This window comes from Equus caballus, chromosome 14 (assembly GCF_041296265.1).
Source record: "Equus caballus isolate H_3958 breed thoroughbred chromosome 14, TB-T2T, whole genome shotgun sequence".
Classification (NCBI taxonomy): Eukaryota; Metazoa; Chordata; class Mammalia; order Perissodactyla; family Equidae; genus Equus; species Equus caballus.
In genome coordinates this window covers 74820249-74842011 of record NC_091697.1, presented here as the reverse complement: position 1 = coordinate 74842011, position 21763 = coordinate 74820249, and the positions used below count along the sequence as shown (strand labels likewise).

At 39.6% G+C, this 21763-nt stretch overlaps 1 protein-coding gene across 1 annotated transcript in view; it reads left to right on the top strand.

Moving 5' to 3' along the window:
- Positions 1–1170: 1170 nt before the first annotated feature.
- The window catches only part of DCP2 (decapping mRNA 2), a 51332-nt gene continuing 30739 nt past the window's right edge, over positions 1171–21763 (top strand). The window contains exons 1-4 of the mRNA XM_005599504.4: positions 1171–1277; positions 7187–8474; positions 9838–10657; positions 20672–20823. Of these exons, the coding sequence (XP_005599561.1) occupies positions 10605–10657; positions 20672–20823 (205 nt within the window). The 5' untranslated portion in view covers positions 1171–1277; positions 7187–8474; positions 9838–10604. The remainder of the gene's footprint in view (positions 1278–7186; positions 8475–9837; positions 10658–20671; positions 20824–21763) is intronic.

The window sequence follows — 21763 nt, the reverse complement described above, 5'->3', positions numbered from 1 at the left end:
AACCTCTCAGAGCCATAGCCAACAAAGGCCAATGCAGACCCTTCCAGTTTGGTTAGAACAGTTACTAAAATCTCTTTGTTCATTTCCAACCTGATCTTTCATTACTCTGTCTCTGACTCAGAAAGTGTAGCCCCCTCACCCAATACCCCCCTTCCAATTCCACACCCCTCCCACACATCCTGATTCTGTGTAGTAGCAGCCAGACCTGGGGTTTGGACTTGACCTCCCAGGTGTGGCTTGACTTTTCAATCTCTCAGACGGTTTTGATCTGGACTCTCCCCATTTCCTTTGCAGGGCCCTGCATCAGCCTTAATAGTGCTGATGGAAAGCTACAAGGAATGTAAAATTGTAATCTTAAGGTTGCTTGAAGAATGCTGAATTGAAATGGAGCCTAAGCTGAGCAATTTTTAAAGGTTAAAGGTCCTATCAGAGTCATTACATGGAAGTTCTGCCAAGCAGATGGTCAAGTTGGCTACTCAGTGTGTCTCCAGTCTACGGGACTTGGAGAGAAAGTGCTGCCAAATTCTGCATTTCACATCCCTTTCAGCCTTTCCCCTCTATGCCTTGTTGACTCATTGTTTTTTAAAAATGTGAATAATGTTAGCCAACTGTCTGATTCAGCTCTTCCCGCTTGGACCTATGACACAGTTTTCTGCAGATATCATATTTCATTCACAATATATTGATTTTATTATTGTAATCAGAGTGTTCCCAAGTTCTCCAGGTTTCAGAGGTCATTCTTGCTTAGTGCCAAAGAACTGGGGTCTAAGCTCCCATCTCCACCCCCAAGGTACGCCCTCTTGTTTTGGACTGCTGCTCCACTCCTGCCTCTGCTCTCTTATAACTTTTTTTTATGCTGTTTTGCTCTCCTAATAGCCATACACCCCAAATGTAGGCACAGACCTCTCCCTTGATTCCCCAAAGTACAGCAAGATCAGACTTAGTGTGTTAGCTAGGACTCAGGGTTGCAAGAGGCAGACATTCGAATCAAACTGATTTTAAAGAGCAACAACACTACTATCAGCAAAAGAGAATTTGTTTGGCTCATGTAATGAAAGATCCAGGGGATGCATCTAGTTTAAAGCTCAGTTAGATTCCAGGGCTCAGACAATATGATCAGAAAATTGGTTTCTCTTCATCTCTTACCCCTGTTTCCTCTGTTTTGGTTTCATTTTCAGGCAGGCTTTCCTGAGTGGTAGGAGAGAAGACACAGAATCTCCAGGCTTATGTTCCTAGAGCTTTAACAAGCCGAGCAGAAAGAAGGCACTTCTTTCCCAGTAAGTCCAGCAAACATCCTAGCATTGGGTCTTTTGAGCTGGGCTTGGGTTCCTAGCATATTCCTTAAATAATCACTGTGACAAATGCTCTTGGAAATTGGGTGCTAAGGTGAACGGTTTGGGGGAGAGAAATCAAACCCACCCAAAACACATAGTTGAGAGTTGGGGAGGAGTTGCTCCTGAAGGAAATATAGCTTCATGTTACCAGAGGGAATATGGATGCTGAGAAGTGAAAAAAAAAAAAAAAAGAAAAAAGGCAGATGTCACTACACTTGGACATTAGCAAAGAAAATTACTGTGCAGAAAAGAAAAATAAGTCTACCTTAAAATTAATATATACTGATATCCTGGCTTCTAGATCCATCTCTGCAGAAGCTGCTGCTTTGGCTGTCGCATCTTTAGGCCTCTGGTGGGAGGAACCTCTCTGACAGACTAGATGATAGATGGGGGCATCCTGACCTTAAACTCTACCCAGGGTGCAGGCCCTTCACTATACCCTTTTGTTTCCTTCTAAAAAGAGAGGAAATCCTTACTCCCTGCTTCTTCTCCCATCCTCCAACATCATGATCCTCTTTCTGCAGAGCCTCAACTCTACTCAAAGGAAGATAAAATTTTGCATCATTTCGCAGAGCTCTTCACCTTCCAGTTGTCTCAAACTCTTCAGTCTGTAATTGTTTCGGGCCTTCAATTTTATATGAACAAAAGGCCTATTGAAAAGTTTTTTTCTAAATCAAAAGCACAGTCTTAAGCCTCAACTGAGAGCTGCCTTTGCCTCTAGATTAGGAGAAGACTGCTTATATCAGTTTGGGCTACTGTCTACATATAACAGAAAAGATCCCAATATCATGGCTTAAACACGATAGAAGTTTATCACTCTCTTTCTCTCAGTAAAAGAAGTCTAGAGATAGGCACTCCAGGGTTGATTTGGTGGCTTCAAGTTCATCAGAGACCATGGCATCTTTCTATTTTGCTTCTCTGACCAGAGGGCCAATTATTGGACGCAGGAAGGAGTAAAGAGAAAGAAGTGAAGAAGAGCTTGGCACTTTCTTTAGAGACTTCCCAGAGGTCCTAGACTACCGTCGGCTACACCTCCTTGGCCAAACAGAGTTGCCACATCTAGTCACTTATAGCTGAGAGAGGGCCCAGGAAATACAGGCTTTTAAATGAGTCCTTCAACTGAGAGGAAGGAGGAGACTGGATGTTGGAGGAGGCAGCTGGCAGTAGTGTATCTGTCACATGATTGATGCCTTGTAGCCATCAAAGCAGCTAACACTGACTGCCCTGCCTCCCCTCCATGCTGCTTTGACCTCGAAGTTCCAGGACGCCACTCTGCCATCCGGCGCACTGCTCTCAATCCCTTATTTGTGCTCATATTTGATAGTCTATCTATGGTTCCTAAAATTTAGTCAGTACTGTTTTAGGATTATATCAGGCAGTATGTTTGACAGTCCTAAAAAACAGGTTTTGGTCATTTTAAGCAATTGCTAATAAGTTCCCAAACAAAGCTGAGAGGAAGGCATGTAAAAGTCATGAAAAATTCTTCATTTGGAATATATAATAAATATCTGACACCCAGGTAGAAAATGCTGACTATAAAAGGGCAACATGAAGGATCCTTATGGTGATGAAAATGTTATGCGTCTTGACTACTTCAGTGTCAATATTCTGGTTGTGATATCCTGCTATGGTTTTATAAAATGTTACAGGAAACTGGGTAAAGGGTACACCAGTTCTCCTTCTTACAACTAGATATGAATACAATTTTCTCAAATTAAAAAGTTTAATTTTACAAGAAGTCAACAGCATTTCATTGTAAATTATATCTCAATAAAGTTTTTTAAAGTCAATTTCATTTCAAATTAGCGCATTTAACAATGACATATTTAGGGGGCAGTTTTAACTATTCTTATCAATTTTTTTACTCTCAAATACTAAAGAAACAAGAAGAGGAAAGTCAATTGAATTTTCAGTAAGAAGCTCTCAATTTTTAAAAACTTTTTATTATAGTTTATTTATGGTTATTACATTTGAAAATATATACAAAAGAGAAGAATATAAATAAACTCAATGTATTCATCACCCACTTCAACAATTATTACCCTTTCGCCAACCTTATTTTATCTATTTGCCTTGCAATTTTTTCCCCTTGTGGATTATTTTAAAGCAAATCCCAGACATGTTATTTTACTCTAAAATAAAGGTTATTCTTAAACTAGATAATCCTATGCACAATGAACAAAGGAGATAAAACTATAAATTCAATTTACTAAAACTAGCAATTTTTGGATACCATAAAATTTTGTATGTCAATGATTCCTGGAAATAGAAGTGAGGGGACGGGTGGACATAGAGAAAGGCTACAGAGCAAGAATACAGAGTGCGACAAACAGAATAATGCCCTCAGAGATGTCCCTCCTAATTCCCAGAACCTGTATTAATGGAAAAGGGGAACTAAGGTTGCAGATGCAATTAAGGTTGCTAATCAGCTGGTTTTAAGATAGAGAGATTGTCCTGGGTTATCTGGGTGGACCCAATATAATCAGAAGGGTCCTTAAAGATGTAAGAGGAGGCAGAAGGAGTGAGTCACGAGGAGATGGGACTATGAAAGAAGTTCAGAGTGATGCAATGTAAGAAGGAATTGACCTGTCATTGCTGGTTTGGAAGATGGAGGAAGGGAGGCATGAGCCAAAGAATCCAGGTGACTCTAGAAGGTGGAAGTGCAGGGAAACTGATCCTCCCTTAGAATTTCCAGTAGGGAACATAACCTTGCCAATATCTTGATTTTAGCCCAGTGAGATCTGTGTGGGCTTCTATAACCTATAGAACCATAAGATAATAAATTTGTATTGTTTAAGCCACCAAGTCTGTGGTAATTTAATAAAACTGATGTGTAGATTGAGATGATATCACCATTTGGCAGCGCTACATAACTACAGAATAGAGATGAGAAGGCCAACTTTAAGAGGGAGGTTTCATTATGTGGGAAAGGGTTTTTCGGAGATCTGAATCATTTAACCAGAAAATAACTTAATTACCCTAACTCCTTAGAAGTAGACTCCTACCTATGGCAAAAGGCTTAGTTTTTAAGTCCTGCTCTTATGCTAAAAACATGAGTCAGCAATACGATGTAAAATTTAAAAATGGACAAAAGGAATGGACACCCTCTGCTGGTAGATAGAAAACAGACTTTTGGTGTTTTAGATTCTGGTTTCCTGGTATATTCTGGGAACAGTTAGAGCCACCCAGGCCTGCCACAGGTGGGGGCTGTGTTTAGAGAGTGATGGACCAGCTGTAGACTGTGAGCCCCACATAGACTGTATAGAATAGAGTTATGGGGCCAAACTAAGCTGATGATTTTAATAATGAGTGATTGGAGAAGTACTTTGGTTTTGTTTGTTATTGTTTCAACAAAACCTCTTCTTTTAAGGAATTCAGTCTAAGAGATGCTACGAGACAAACAGCTTTTCCAATTAAGATGCTTACAAGGTCAATTAAAGAAAGAAAAACAAGCCTCCAGCATGCTTGCTCAACAACAAAATTTATTCAAAGATTCAACATAATAATTAGTGTGTGTTAGTAATTTAGTTTCTGAAATTTTAGTCAAAAAAATCCCCTCATCAGTGACAGGGAATTAATAAGAGAATTCTTATTAATGAGATTATATTATAGAGAGATTATATTTCTGGTTTTATAGAGATTATAGAGATTATATTTCTGATTTTTAAAAATTAAGAAATTATTTCTAAAAAGAAAAATCTTGAAACAATTTTCTTTTTCCTGATTTGTCCCTCATGCAAAAGAAGGTCATTTACCACTAGATTAGAGCTTGTTCATTTGGGCCTGACAACTTCATTTTGCCAGCTTTCAACTGCCTCCTCCCATCCTGGGCAAATTTATCAGAGCATGGGACTTCGACACGACAGAGGAGAAGGAGGGGAGGGCAAAATTAAGGGAGGCTATTCTAGAGTCTACAGTTGTTTTATACATATATTTATACATAATATGTTTATATTTAACATACATGTATATATGTTTATATGTGTATTATTATATCTTTATGTAATATATTACATATATTTATATAATATATATCTATTATATGTATATATATATACATAGAGAAAGAGAGCAAGTGAGCTCTGTATTAATTAGGACTCTGGTGAAAGTAACAAAAACCCATCTGAGCTAGAATGATTTCCTCTTTTCTAACAGATTTGTAAGCATAGATTCACTTTTCTTTTAAAAGATTCACACTTACTCATAATAAGGTTTTGCATCTCATCACCTCCTCCTCAGTAACCTCAGCACATATTTGGTGATAATTTACTCATTTGCCTATTCCTTAGTTAGCAAATATTTATAGAGTGCCTACCATATGATGAAGACATTCTAAACACTGAGGATTCAATGAAGACCATAGAAAAGAACCTTGCTTTCTTGTAATTATAGTATAGTGAGGGAGAAGGAAAAAATTGAAAAAAAGTCAGACTGGAGAAGCATAGTAAGAAGGAAACAAAGCGATGTGATAGATAACAATAGTAAGAATAGACAGAATAGTTAAGGAAGGACTTCTGAACAGGTGATATTTAATCTGAATGTAAGGGATGAAAAGGAGGGAATTATGAAAAGGAGGGAGTGGGCAGCATTCCAGGTAGAGGGAATGGTATGCAGAAAGATCTTGGAGTATTTGATGAACTGGAAGAAGACTAGTGTGGCTAGAGTGTAGCGGGAGAGAGATGAAGATGGGATACAGGATGAAGCTAGAGTGCTGGTGCTTCATCAGGTAAAGTCTCCTAGGCCATGGCATGCAAATTGGATTCTAGTCTAAGGTCATGAAGATTTTCAAGCAGGAGAGTGATGTGATCAAATTTATATTTTAAGAAGATCACTCTTGCTGCTGTGGAGGATGGAATAAAATGGGGCAAGAGTGGAAGACAGAAGACCAGTTAGGAGCATACTGAAGTAGTCAACTGAAAGATGAGGCGGCTTGGACTAAGGTGGGGAAAGTTGAGGTGGAGAAGAGGGGATGGATCTTAGATATGTTTTGGAGGTAGACTGGCCAGGACTCACTGATGGATTGGACATGGTCATGTGTGAGAAAGACAGGAATCAAGGTTCACTCTTAGGTTTCTGATCTGAGCCGTTGGATTGCTAGTGGAGCTTATCAATTGGAATGATTTGGGCCAGAGTAACAGAAAGCTTTGGCTGAAACAAAAAGAAATGTATGGGTTTATGTAAGTTCAGAGGTAGGACAGGCTTCAGGGTTCACTTTAACTCTAGCAGTTCTTGAGTCTAGCTCATACCTCTGTATGAGTTTTTAGGTCTAATGATAGGCAATTACAAATGCTTTACCTGGCAGGCCTCACAGGAGAATAACTGCCCTCCCTAGCCAGACTTGGTGCACAGCTGGTGCACTACAGTTTCTGAGGGGTGGTGCAGTCCAAGACTCAGGCCTCCCTGACTCAAGTGCTACACATATTTGCATTCCTAGCCCCAGGGCCTTCAGTCCTAGGTCTCTTTTCCCGAGGCCTCCGGCAGAGATCTTCTTTAGGTTCCTCTGATGAGATCTCCTTAAGAGGGCATGAGGAGTACTTTTCCACGCCTGGCCCTTTCCTTGCAGGCCCTCTGTCCCCAGGCTCCATAAGCCTGTTAAAGCCTTTTGTTTGGTGAGACCATTCCCAGTGCAGGTGGATCCGCACTGATTCACCTGACCCTTGACCAATGCTCTGTTCCATGGGGAAAATAGAAGAAAGGGAGTCACACTTTGTTTGGTTTTAACCTCTTGCTCATAGCATAACAGTAATGATTAAAGGTTTAACTCTTTCATTTCTGGCTTGCTGCTTTATCAGCTATTCCTACGCATGACAGTTCTCTCTCTCTCTTTCCCATTTTTAATTGAATGTCATCAGGTCAGGATATGGTGTCTGGAACTACTAGGGCCATCTCACCATTATCCTGAAGATAAAGCCACCACGTGGAGTAGGGCAAAGCTGAAAGACCTGTAGAGACACGGAGCCAGGGCTGCCGGGAGCAATAAGCACGTTAAGTATTTTTTTCAGAATTCTATGACAACTTGTTTTGTTGTGAGGATTATTGTACTTGAAAAGAATTTTATACTATAATATGCTGTACAGACATTAGTAATTATTATTGTGTCATCCTCCCTAAGCAGAATTCCTGCTGTGAGTTCAGGAGAACTGAATTCTAGTCCTGGCTTCATTACATACAGTGATTTAATCATTTAATCTTTATAAGTCACTTAATCTTTATAAGCCTCATTAATCTCTATCTGTGTATCCTGTGTAGTTATAAAGACTAAATGGGATAGCATATTTTAAAAGTATAAAGGTTTTAATCAACTCAATTATTTAAAAAATCATGTCAGTATTATAATTCAAAACCCCAGCATCTCCCTTTCCCTCAACTCCAAATTCCAAATTTCTGCCTTTCTCAGGCCACACTGCTCACCCACAACTGTGTGGGCCCTTGGGTTTGGATGAGGCCTTGGGTTCTTTGGAAGTCCTGGCTCAGAGGACTGCGATAAGGGTTGCTCTACTGTACACTAGCCCAGCTCCTAGAAATGTGTGTGTGAAGAGGCAGGGGTGGGGTGGGGAATGGGCAGGAAAGTAGCCTGGAAGATGTTTGCTGCCAGATGTCTCTGGAACTCTTTGTGGGGGAGATTGGTTTAGTGATATGTGAGAGTTTGGGGACTTCCTGGCCCCTAAGAACCAAAAAAGGAGTTATGTAGCTGCCCCTGAGCTGGGAGGCTACAAAGAAAGAAGGGGGCAGGAAGATTTCCTCCAGGTTCTTCAGCAGGTGCCTGGTAACCTGCTCGTTTCTTTACCATTGGACCCTCGTGGGTGGGTAAACCCCACTTTGCCTTCCACCATTGTTTCACTGCCATCATTTAGAGACCTCTAAAAACCAGACTTGAGCTCCAAGTGGACAACTAAGAAAAATAGTCACAAAAGTGAAAAAAGTTCTGTTGGGACAAATAGAATGCACACCCAGCAAAATAGAACTACTGAAGAGGCTCGCCCTCACCCTTACCAATCCATTACACCATGCTGCCTGGACTTCCAACTGCTAGCATCTGCATTTCTTTGCTTTTTCTGCCCACCAGATCCTGCCTTGCTGCCTTTCTGGCAGGCTGGGATGCAGGTCCCAGGAGCAGCCCTCAACCAATGGCTGATGGAAGTTAGTATATAAATACTCTATCTTCTTAACCTCTTAAGTGGGATAACTCTGAGGTGTGCATTTTGTACTGGCCTCCAAAGTTCCCCAGAGAGATTAGCTCCAGTTGCCCACAGTGCTAATTGCTTCCTTGATAATTATCCTTTTATTGGCTTTTTTACCTTCCTTGACTCATTTCCCCGCTCTGCTACCAGTCTTTCCCGGTATCACCTCCCATATAAACTACTTGCTCTCAAATCCTTGTCTCAGGGCCTGCATGTTAGGAAACCCAATCTAGACCTGTACTGTGCCAGGGGGATTAGATAAAGCAAATGGAATCCTCCAGCCTGTGCTCCCCTATTTGACTTCTAGAATACTTCCAGTTTGGCCTCAAGGATTCTCTCTTTAGGGAATTTGACCAGCTGGAAAGAATGACCTACAGACACCAATGCCATGTGTTCCCAACCAGCAGCCCAGCCAGATCATCCAGGAAACAAGTCCCACCCTCCTGCTAGGAGCTTCCAATCAGCTTTCATAGCACCTGACCCCAGTTTTTTAATTTCCTACTCTTAAGTACGAGTGAACAGTTGAGGACCACCAGAAAACTTCTAATGTGACAGATGGAGACCAAATTAATAGCAAAAAGCAGCTGAGAGGAATAAAAGACTATTCAGGAAGAAGACAACTTTTAAGATGCATTATTAATATCTTCATAGGGATAAGAAATCTATGAAGCAAGGCTATGACACCACAACAATAGGACATTTGAACTCAAAAGACAGAACTCTAGAAAAGTAAAAACTCTATAGATGGATGGAAGATAAATTTGAGGAATTCTCCAATAAAGAGCAAAAAAACAAAGATGGAAAATAGATGAGTGAAATAGGTGGTAACAGGGCACTCTGATATCAAGTTTGGGCTTGATCATATATCAGAAGCTGACGTGGCTGAGCTATCAGAAGCTGAAAAGATAGTAACCTGTTCACATCTGAACAAAACTTGGGCAGTTATACAGCCCAAGAATGGAGGCAGAGGTACTGGTTAGACAGCTCTTGCACCAGCGAGGAGAAATAATGCGAACCTGATGTAAAGACAGCGGGCACTTGGACAGAAATTCAGAGAAAAGATGGGCGATTAAAGGGTAGAACGGACTAAACTCGGGGCGGAGCAGGTGTGCGTGGGCCTGTGGGCTTGAGGTAAAAGGAGGAAGCTGAGGAACAGGTGGATCCAGAGTTTCTCCAGGGATCCCAAATGGATTGGACTCTGTCCATTAAGCAAGATGAGGAATGAATGAGGAGTAGCAGATTGGAGTGGTGTGAGTGTGTACGAGTTGGAACGCAGATTCCCGAGCTCAGGTTCAATCAATCAACATTTTCTATGTGACTAGGTATCAGAAACTGGGATAAAGTCCTTGTCTTCAAACGCGGCGCCGGGTGCCCGAGAAGAGACAGAAGTGAGCCACCACAAAAATGACAACCCTCTTCAGAGGTTTGCTGTGAAAGGAGGCACAGCTCCTAGCCTGGACGTGGCGGTGGCGGCGGTGAGTATGCGTGCAGGACACCTGGTGACAGGAATCATGAAAGCACGCTCGTGCTGAAGGCGCCCGCGAGCCCGCCCCGCAGAGGTAGGAGCGCCGGCTCAGTCACAGAGAGGACGTACGGGTCACGCCGAAGTCCCGGATGTTGGTCTCGGGTTCTACAGCGAAGACCTGAGCCCTTCAAACTTCCTAGTAGTGCCAAGGAGGCATGGTGCGCGTGCGCATATCCACGCCAAGGCTCCGTCAGAGGCGGCGGGAAGTTGGTTTTCTGAGCAGCTACTGAGCAGCTTGAAGACGGATTGGAGACGACGGACCAATAAACAAGCGTTTCATTGGCTTAGCTTGCTTAGGCTTTCGATTCTCCAGCTTCCCATTGGGCCTTTCAAGCAGAGCAGGGGCGTGACTCCCGGGGCTCCGCCCCACGCCTCGGCCCTGCCTCGGGGTCCAGGGCTGAGGGAGCGGGACGGAAGTGTGCGGGTCCCGCCCCTTGCCGCTCTCCGTCGGAGCTGCCGCCGCTGCCGCTGCCCGCTCTCCGGCGAGCCGGAGTCTCCTTGCCGTACCCTCGGTCCCCGGCCGCGCGGAGCCGGGATGCACTGCTCCTGCTGTGGGTCCTCATCATGGAGACTAAACGGGTGGAGATTCCCGGCAGCGTCCTGGACGATCTCTGCAGGTACCGCGGCGCCCCGCGCTGCCCCGTGCCCCTGTGGTCCCCTCCTGGTTTTCTCTCCGATTCGCCGACCCCGGAGGCCTCCCGTCTCCTCCCCCGCCCTCAGCCTTGTCCTCGCTTTCCGGTCTCGCCGCGGCTCCCTTTCCCCCGTCGACCCTTCTCTCCGACGACACCACCCGTCTTCCGCCGCAGCCTTCCTGTTTCTCACGCCCCCCTCCATCCTTCCTCGCCGAGCACCGGAATTTCCTCATTTTCTTAGTTCTCCAACTGTTTTGCTTTCCCGCAAGCGAAGCTGCTTCACCAAAGCCTGCGTCTTTAGCTTTTTTTCGGCTGCCCAGTCCCATTGCTTTTTCGACCTTTCACAGACCGTCCGCCCACTCCCCCCGTCTCGTCCCCCAGTTCTGTAGAAAGACCCCAAGGTTTCAAGTCCTGGAATCCCAGGTCCCCGGATCTCCGCAGGGAGCAGTTTTCGAACTTGCCCTTTGCCCCGTGTGTGCTTCCACGGCCGTGGCGTTCTCCAAATTGCTGTGAAGAATTACTCTCTAGTTCATCCCAAACTTATGGGAAGCGGGAAAAAAATGTCTAGAGCTACTTTTCTTTTCGTTTCTTAATTATCCTTAAAGGAGATTCTCAACCGCAGGGTTTTAACTCAGTGTATACTTTCACAAGAGAAATTTTCTCCATTCTTCCTTTTTCCAGCTATGATTTCAGATAGCCAAACACGTGTGAAACGGACTTAATTCTTTCTTTTCCCAAAGTAAGATTTTTGATGAAGTAATACCCTGAGTTGTCGCTGGGAGTAGGTACGAGTTGTGAAATGATTTAAATTACAAGCGAGTAATAACACCTTTTCAATTATAGTTACTGTATTTATGTCAAAAAGTCTGACTTTTAGTAGTGTCGCAGTCACGCTTTAAAAAAATTTTTTTTTTTTAATGGGAAAGAAAGAACTAAGATTCGTGGAGTTAGGACTGTATGCCAGGTACTGGGTGCTCCCTTCACATTTATCATTTTATTTAACCGTCGAAAACAGCCCGTTTGGTAGGTGTAGTTATTTCCATTTTCGTCTCACAGATTCAGAGAGGTTGTAATTCACACAAGGTCACATTCATCCTAAGTCAGAAAATCAGATTTGAAACCTAGACTTTGTTCTCTACAGTGCTTGTAGTTTTTCTCCTACCCAGGTGGATGTAAGAGAAAATCGAACCTAACATTTTATACCTCACAAAAGAAAATTACGTGTAGAATAAGTAGGCTAATTTGCAACTAATACGAATTAATGTCACTGTACTTTGGTGATAGTATTCTTATAACTTTTGGAATATGATAGATTCAAATGAACCACTTAAAAGACACTGTCTCTGATCCCAGATTTCATAAGAAAAAAAGAGATTTGATGTTTCTGTGTCTGTGTGGATAAATGACTAGAAGAACATGTACCAAAAGTGGGATTATGATTTTATTTACTTATCATTCCAAGATTTTTAAAAGGATGCGCATTTTATAGTTTGAAAAAGTATTGAAGATGAGTATTTGGAAAGGCACGCAATAATTATATATGGATTAATAGAGATATAGGTTGATTTGGGAGAAGATGGGTAATCTTATACTTTTTAACAGACATCTAAACTAATCTTCCTACCAGTGTGAGATTTATTTTGTGTGTTACAGAGGATTACATCATTTAGAGAACTCATATCAGACATTAATGAAGGTAATTGATTTTATGAGTGGGACATTTTTACTCACAAAATAATTATGTTGTATTTTGTAAACAATATGTTAAACATCTGTTGAGTGTTAAATAAAGATTCTTACTTGGTTTTCCAGTGAGTGTATTTAAGCTATTTTTTACAAATCTTTTGGAATAGAATAACATTTTTTTCCTTTAAGAAATTTTTTTTGCAATTATTGTTTTGGCTATATAAATAAGAATGATATTTTTAAGAATTAGGGCTAGCTACTTGATAAACTAGTAATAAAATCAAAAAACCATTTCTTACAACTTTAAGTTTCTAAAGTAATACTGTTTTCCAGTTAATATTTATAACATCTTTATTAATTAATTTAAAGGTTTTTTTTTTTTTGTGAGGGATGTTGGCCCTCAGCTGACGCCTGTGCCAGTCTTCCTCTGTTTTGTATGTGGGACGCTGCCCCAGCATGGCTTGATGAGTGGTGTGTAGGTCTGTGCCTGGGATCCAAACCCACGAACCCCTGGCTGCCAAAGCAGAGCTTGCAAACTGAACCACTACACCACCGGGCCGGCCCCAGTTTAAAGATTTTTAATGTTAACAATTCAGGCTTTCGATTGTGGGCTTTTAAAGAAACTTTTACACTTAGAATTTATGTTTAATATATATAAAGATAAAGCTTAAGTTGAAAAAGGTTAATTTTTCTGTGCTGCTTTGCTCTTGATTTATGCGTTTGGTCTTGACTCTTGTTTTTACTCCTTTTATGTTTTCCCCAGTTCTACTGCTTATAATTAGTGTGTTTAAGAGGTTTTTTTGTTTTTTGTTATTTTGACTTTTGATAAATTACATATTCCTGCTTATCTTGCCTACTTTAGTCAATATATTAATATGTTTTGGAGAAATGTAAAACTTGACAGTGATTTTGATGTGAAAAATTAGAGCACTTAAGTTTCCAAGATGTGCCTTTGTAATCATTGGACTGCTTGTAACTTAAGATACGGAATGGTATTTTTCAGATGGTTTAATATGCAACATTTAATTTACTGGAATACTATGCAGCCATTAAAAATGCCAGAGGCAATTAGCAAATAGTAAACAGGGAACATATTTGTGTCTTGAAAAGATGAACACAGTATACTGTTGAATATAATACTTAGTCATTTGATGCCTTTTGTTAAAACAAATTTTTAAATGTTTTGTGTATATATATTTGTGTATGTATGCACAGGAAAAGTCTGAAACTATGTATAGCAGACTGATAACACTGGTTACTTCTGGGTGGAATGGTATTAGAGGAGAGGAAGGGAAGACTCTTGTCTGAAATGTTCTAGTGAACAAAATTGCTTCATAATAAAACATGTATGTATATATAAAAAAGTAAATGTGCATGATTTTATGGTGATACTTGCCTTTGGTGCACCATGATTTTTGACATTAAAAGTCAGATACAGAGTTTTTCAGTACTGTTTAAAATGGCTACTAGTAAAGAATTAAAAAGTATGTTTTAAAAGTAAATACTGAAAACTACAATTTGGTAAGTTGTTTCTCTTTTACAGAAGTGCTTGGAGTTTTTTTTAAAGCCCCTTTAAGAATTAAATGGTGAGGCCATTCTAGTGTTAAAAGGAGAAAGATATTTTCTGGCAACTAATGTCGCTGCTATTTTGGTGATCGCATAGGTTAATTAAATAATTTGTGCTTATCTTTAGCTTGCCGTTTTAGTGTTCAAGTTTTACTGAAACATTTTTGTACTAATTGCAGTCCTTGTGCTGATGTTCTTTCTATCTGTGGGAACACTGAAGAGATGACATTTTGTGAGGTGGGAAAATTTTTCCCATAACAAATTGTTGTGGAAAGCATTTATTTCAACTATTACTATATACATATATGTATATACACACACTTTTAAATCTTTAAAACAGATCAAAAACATTCACAGAATGAAAGAATTGTGTACTTTTTGTGTATCAAAATTTCCTTTTTCTTTTTAAAGTTTCTTAAAGAAGTCAGCTTTTAAATATTAAAAAGCTATACTCATGTAAGGTGTAAAAAAAAATCAAACAGTACAGATGAATTTATAAATGAAAAGCAATAGTCTCTTGTCCTAACCTTTTTTATCCTATTTCTGCTCTCCGGACCCTTAACTGTTTTGTGTTGAATTCTTCTGGTGGATACTTTAATATTTTAAGACATGCTTGCACCAATTTCTTGTTTTATCAACTTTAGGTAGTAGATTGAGGATTTAGATTACCTTGGTAGATACTACGTAAGGGTTTAGTTTGCCACACTTACTGTTGCCCTTGTCCTGCTTCCAGTGCAGTTATATCACTATTTTAAATTGTTTCATTGGTTACCTTTGTGACTTTAATATACTTAAAATTATATTTCTGTTTTATGAACTTAGAGACAGTATCTCTGGAGTCTCTGTTTAATTAGTTGAGGCAATTAGTGCCCTATCTTTTCTTTCATTTCTTTCTCTCATTCCTTGGGTTTCTATCCTGATGAACTTAAAATAAAAATAAAGATTGATAATACTTTACATTCCATTTTGTAACCTTAAGAAGTCTGCTATACTTTTTGACTGTCGTTTGATTGCAAAAGCTGAATAATGATAGCATTTGTTATACTGTATCACTGTGTACCTATTTTTCACAGTAAGGGCAAGGCTACAGTGTCTAGGATTTTCTTTTCCTTCAGGCCATAGTTATGGTCCCTTTGTAAGGATCTTGAAAAGAGGATGTCCAAATGAATTTTCCTTTCTTACATTCTACAAATTCGTCAAAATGATGCTGCATTTTAGGTTTTCTTTTCTTTCTTTTTGGAGAAAGAAGCATATACTTTCTTCATTATTCCCTGATTCCTTCTAGCTATTCCTGAAATCCTTTTTTTTTTTTTTTTTGTGGATTGTCTTTCTGTTCTAGTTTTGGCTTTTTAATTCACATTTAAACTATGATTGTCTTGTACGTCTACCCCCCTCCCAACACACATAAAGTTTCTAGCTGCCTTTTTTCTCCCATCTCCTCCTTTATTATATATCCTCGGTTGTACCCTCAATTATACCTTCTGCAGAACTCTTTTTTCCTGGAGAGTGCCCTCTTGGAGACCTCCAGTCTCCTAATCTAGTCTGGACTGGTTGCTTCCTAGACTTGCCAAACAACTGGCATAGAATTCCCTTTCACAGCTCTCCCAGGATGGACTATTCTCTCTTGAATCTCATGTTTTATGCTTTCTTGGTTTTCATTCTTGTTTTGCTGGTGAACATTCTAAAGTACATTCCTTTGAGGGGGTCATTAGGAAGTAACCTTTCTGAGTTCTTATATGGCTGAAATGTCTGTTTTTCTTCTCACACTTAGGTTCTCAGGTGGTCCAAGGTCCACACTTTGAGTAACAAGGTTCCAGGAGATATTCTCAAAACTATCATTTCTTCAAGGCCAGTTTTTTAATTTATTTCATTTTTTGTCATGCCCCAGAATTTTCTTAGATGTTAGGTGATTGTTGGTTGCCTCTTTTTTTTTTTGGTGAGGAAGATTGGCCCTGAGCTAACATCTGTGCTAATCTTCCTGTTTTGTATGTGGGTCGCCATCTCAGCATGGCTTGTTGAATGGTACATAGCTCTGCACCCAGGATCTGAACCTATGAACCCCAGGCCACTGAAGCAGTGTGCAAACTTAACCATTACGCCACCAGGCTGGCTCCTCTTGGTTGCCTTTTTATCTTTAAGATGAGGCCATAGAGGGCCTTATTGACAGGGTTCTCCTTTATGTGGGTAGGTAGGGAACTGACTCTTATACTGGGGGACCCTTGAAAACCACTGTGTGGGGATTTTGCTTTGGGGTGCCAGTATCCAAACCTCTCTGTTAAAGTTAGAGAAGAGCCTCAGGTGGTGTTCTCCCCTCCCCCATTCTTGTGGGAGAAACTCCTGACTGTTAACGGAGCGAAAGAGGAGTAGACATTCTTCTATAACGTAAACGTAGACAGACTTTGGCACACACTTTGGCTGGTGTTTCCCATTTTTTGGTCCTTTTTCTTATTCTCATCTTCCAGCTTACCTTTCTTTGTTTGGGGGCTTTTCTGGATTGGGATGGCTATGAGATTGGATTTCTCTTTGTTCTAGGCATTTTCTTACCACGTTTTAGGTTGTGGTTAGTGTCCTCTAGAAATTTGTTGAAGTGGGAATTTCTAGTTAAAGATAGTAGATTGAATGCAAACATCTACTCTACTTAAAGAGTGAAGTTTTTTGTTTTTTAAATTTTAAATGCATAAACTTACAAGGAAAGGAAGAATAAGTGAAGAGATGAGCAATAAAATTTGGGAACTCTAAAGCAGAACAGAAAGTGGTATATGCTTTAGCAGAGTTGGTAGACCTGAATGAGAGACTACTGGAGTAGTGTCAGTCTACTCCAGAATAAAAGAATACTGGAAAATGGCAGAAGTGAATTTATACATCCTATATCCATACTGAAAACCCTCAGCCCTTTTCCCCTGCTCGGCTCTTAGAATATGACAGGCTGGCCTTTACCTTCCGGGTAGGAGATTAGATGGTTCTTCTCTAGGCGATCTGACTAGCTCATGAGGAAAGATACCGATATTGGAGGTTCCTCAATTAAATGGCTCAGCCTGAAAACCTTAAACGGTGCCTCAGTTTGGCAACCCTCTTAAATAGCTTTATGATCTGTCACACTTGAATATGAACATCAGAAATAGGGTTCTTTACATGAAAGATAAAACTAACAGAAAAAAAGCTATGGGAAGAATCAAATTATGCAGGTAGAATGAAACTTAAAACTGCATTGATCTTCTTAGATTTTTACAACTATGAAATAACAGGATAATCTATAAAAGCATAATTTAAACAATTAAAAAGAGCATTTGGAAATTAAAAATATGAGAGCAGAAACAAAAACTTCAAAAGATGGCTTACGAGATAAAGTTAAGAACGTTTCCCAGAAAATGTGTGTGTAGGGAGAATTAGAGTAAGAAGTATCAGAGAAAAGTAAAAAATCATGAGGATCAGTCCATGATGTTCTTCAGCACTGAAGGATGTGAACTTCCAAATAGGTAAGGCCCACTGAATGGCTGGTAGAGTGGATAAAAAATAGTCATTGAGAAATTTCAGAACACTGGGGACAGAAGGAAGAACCTAGAAGTTTCCAGACTGAAAAAAACAGGTATACAAAGGATGAAGAATCTGAATGGCTTTAATTTTCTCAAAATCAAAATTGGAGGACCGGCCCCGTGGCCGAGTGGTTAAGTTCGCGCCCTCTGCTTTGACGGCCCAGGGTTTTGCGGTTTGGATCCTGGTTGCGGACATGGTACTGCTCATCAGGCCATGCTGAGGTGGCATCCCACATGCCACAACTAGAAGGACCCACAACTAAAAATATACAACCATGTACCAGGGGACTTTGGGGAGAAAAAGGAAAAATAAAAAAATCTTTAAAAAAAAAAAATTGGAGGCTGACAGGAGAGTGCACTGTCTTCACATCAGAATTGTGACGGAAAGTTTTCCAAGCTAGACTTCTTTACCCAGCTAAACTATCAAGTGTAAGGATAGAGTAAATATATTTTCAGATACATATGTCAATATTTATCTCCCCTGCATCCTTCCTTGAGAAGGTATGAGAGGATGTACTTCATGAAAACAAGGATGTAAATTAAGAGGAAGAAGACAGGATGCAAGAAACACGAGAGCTATATAGGATAGAGGCAGGGAACCATAGGATGCTAGTGAAAAGACAGCATAAGATGACAGATGTGTATCAGGTGTAGACAGCATCCAGTCCAGATTGATACAGATCGGAAGGCTCAAGGATAGTCTTCAAGATGAAACTGATGCATATGAATTAATATCTTGAGAAAAAAATTTAGGAAGGTTGAATTAGTGACAAGTGTAGAGAAAACAAAGACAGACAATAAGACTTTTATTGATTATGGGGAGAACAAAGTGCTGTTTGTCCTGTGTATACCTTCCGGCGGTCAGTCTGAGACTTGGGCAGTGGTTTCTGTTGTAGTTCAGTTCACAAAGTCTGTGGTGTGCTGTTTATAGTCTAATTCAAGCTTGTGCAGCTCGAGGTTGAGCCCAGAGTTCATAAAAAATTTCTTGGGGCCATTTTCCTGAGCTGTTCCTCTACTCTCTCCCTGGTATTTCTCATTTCCTTGTGTCTCCCTTTTTTGGTCCTGTGGCCAGAAGCCACTCTGCCACGCACTTCATGTGACTCTGCCCATGTCTGGGACCAAGTGGCTGGAGGATAAAAGAAAAAAAGAGTGAAGGTTGGCCCTACTCTCTTGGGGCTAGCCAGCTCTTGTGATTGGAGAGGAAGGTTCCTCTTTCTCAGGGTTGTAGCCTCTTTGGGTCCCTGTTACAGCCACTATTGCTGCCACCTCTGTAACCATGATGGCATTGCTTGGGGTTTGGGACATGAGAGAACAGAGAACAGAGAAAAGAGAAAAATGGGGAGTTTCCCCCACTGTCTCTGAGCAGACCCTTTTAGCTTCCTTTCTAGATCCTTCAGGCAGAACCAGAGAGTTTCTGGAGCTTTCTCTGTCCCTGCTGGTGCCCACTTCCAACCCCTAGTCGAGCCAGGGGATACTAGAGGGTGGAAAAATGGTAAATTCTCTTTGAATACTGGTTGTCGCCCCTAGTCTTCCTGTTATTATTTACTTTTCACAGTTCTCAAATAGCTGCTCCATGCATTTTGTCCAGATGTTATAGCTGCATTTCATAGGAGGGACAAAGTGAAGTGTGCTTGCTCTGTCTTACCAGGAATAGGAACCTATGTAATCATTTAAAAGATAAATTGTAACTATAACTATGGCACTATCAGTATATGCCAGACAGTTTGCTAGACTATGAGAATAAGAATATGCAAAGATATTGTACATTATCTCAGTGAACTAATTTGGAAGAATTTATAGACAATAATAGTAAAAATCAGATAGTTGCTGTAATGGAGTGGGAGTCTGAAAGAGTATATAAATCTGTTTGGAGGAGTCTGGTGTACCTATATAGGAGAGGCACTGTTTGTAAGTTATGGAAGATGAATTAGGAGTTTGCTAGATGGACAAGAGAAGGGGAAAGTAGATATAGTGTGTGGGTGACAATTTAGGACAGTTCCAAGAATTAGGTATTGCTGAGTGTAAAGACTTGTGGAGTGATAGAAGAGGTTGTGCAGGTGAGCAGTGACCAGATCTCGAATGCCATATAGAAGAGTTAAGTTTTATATCTTAGGTAATGCCATCAAGTTTGCGTGTGTTAATACATTTTGTTCTTAGTGTATGTGCAGTTTAAGCTCCTTTTCTCCAAAGTTTTTCTATATTGAAATGTAGATGATTGTACATACATTTGTCCTGCGTTTACTTTTCATTCCCCTATTGGAATGTTACATTATTCTTATAATTTAAAAGTAATTTTTTAATTCGAAACTTGGAAATAATCAAAAACATTTAGCAACATAGCTAGGGAATAGTGTAAGTGATCAAACTGGGTGATAAAGACTAAAAACCAATGGATTTGTTTTTTGTAGTTCAATCTGTCTGTAAAGGTTGCTAGAAAAAAGGATTATCAAAAATGCTGTTCAGTGGAAGAAGCAATTGGTGGTTGCTTAATGACTGCTGTAAATCGCATTCACTTAGATTTATAAATTTTGACTTGTTCGTTGCACAATATAGGGGTTCATTATCTTAGTCACATACATACATATAATATAGTATACATTTATGCTATACATAAAATAAATATGTCCCTTCCCCCCCGCCCCGGCCCCCCCAGCCAAATGTACTTGGAAAAGACACTTTAGGATTTTTATAAGTGAGTATATTTTAAAGTTAGTTCGAACTCAGGATCTGCAGATGAGGCTCTTTGGGAAATCTAGTCTGTTAATAAGGAACAGAGTATTGATTTCTTTAATATTTCTTTGTAATACTTTAAATGTGAAGATTAAGTTGTTAACATCTATTCTCTTTGGTTGTATGAATATATTTGCCTATATTCTTAGAAAATATTACCAGACATGGGAGGAAATCCTAGTGAAGGTTGTTTTCTTGTGCACCTTTAATTTATTGTTAGTGAGTTCTTACGTTTATCTCTGTACTTGTGAACAGAGGGTAAATGGCCTCTTAAAAAAAATTCTATTATGAGTGAGATACGTGTAATATCTTTTTTTCCAGATTCATCTTCCCTATAGTAATTTCCCCCAAATTTTGCTTCCTTGATCAGCACTGCTCTTGGTGCCTTATCTATGTTGGTGGGTCGGAAATGAAGCAATTAAATAGGTTAAAATAAATTGTTATGGTTTGTAAATGTAATTTTTGTGTTTTTTGTTTTTGACAGCCGATTTATTTTGCATATTCCCAGCGAGGAAAGAGACAATGCTATCCGAGTGTGTTTTCAGATTGAACTTGCCCATTGGTTTTACTTGGATTTCTACATGCAGAACACACCAGGATTACCTCAGTGTGGGATAAGAGACTTTGCTAAAGCTGATATCCTTTTTATTACTATAATGACTGTCATTCTTGTTAATAAAATATTTTAGCATAGATTTCCTTTTGCTTGTCTTTGAGATTTATAACCTATTAGATAAAACATGCTTGATTTCTAAAAATTGTGAAATATAAATAGTAGGTACAATTTAATAGTATTCTTATTTTTATGTAGAGGACCCCTTGAAGTGTGCACTGATAATTAGAGTTTAATTTGATTTTCTTTTCCTTCAGAAATAACTGGCCTATTTCTAGAACTGATCTGTTTTTTACTTTCCTCTTGCTATTCCATTTAACCTGGTGATCTTTAATCAGATTACTACCTTTCTGAGATAGAAATTCTTAAATAATTATTGAATACTTACTATGTTCAAAGCAGTGTTTTTGGTTCTGTGGCAAATACCAAAGAAATCCTTGCCTTCAAAGAAGCCCCACACCTTCCCCTGTATTTACAAATAAGATAGAAACTTGACATAATTTATTAGTTATAAAAAGATTCACATAAATAGTTAAGATTATAAAAGAAGCTATGTCACAGGGCAAAAAATTGATGAATTTCTAGTGGTCCTGATATTATGTTTTTAGGGTTTGGAAAAAAGAGTGGAAAGATTTTAGGAAAATTTATATTTTTAAGGGAATATAGGATTTTCTAAATAGAAGTAGGCAGTGTGTTCCAGGTAAAGAAAAGAGATTGAGCAAAATTGCAGAGTTGGAAAGAATTAAGGGATATCTTGGGAAGTAAATCAGTTTGTATTGAGCAGAGTGTTCTTACGGGGATATAAAATAGGAGATATGGATGGAAGTATATAGGGGGTATTTGTTGGTTCTTAAATCTTGAGCCTAAGTGCTTTGCTTTTTATTCATTAGGTCATTGTTTTTAACTATAAATCATGTGTTCAAATGAAATTGTACCCACAAGTTTACTGTACTACCCTAGAGA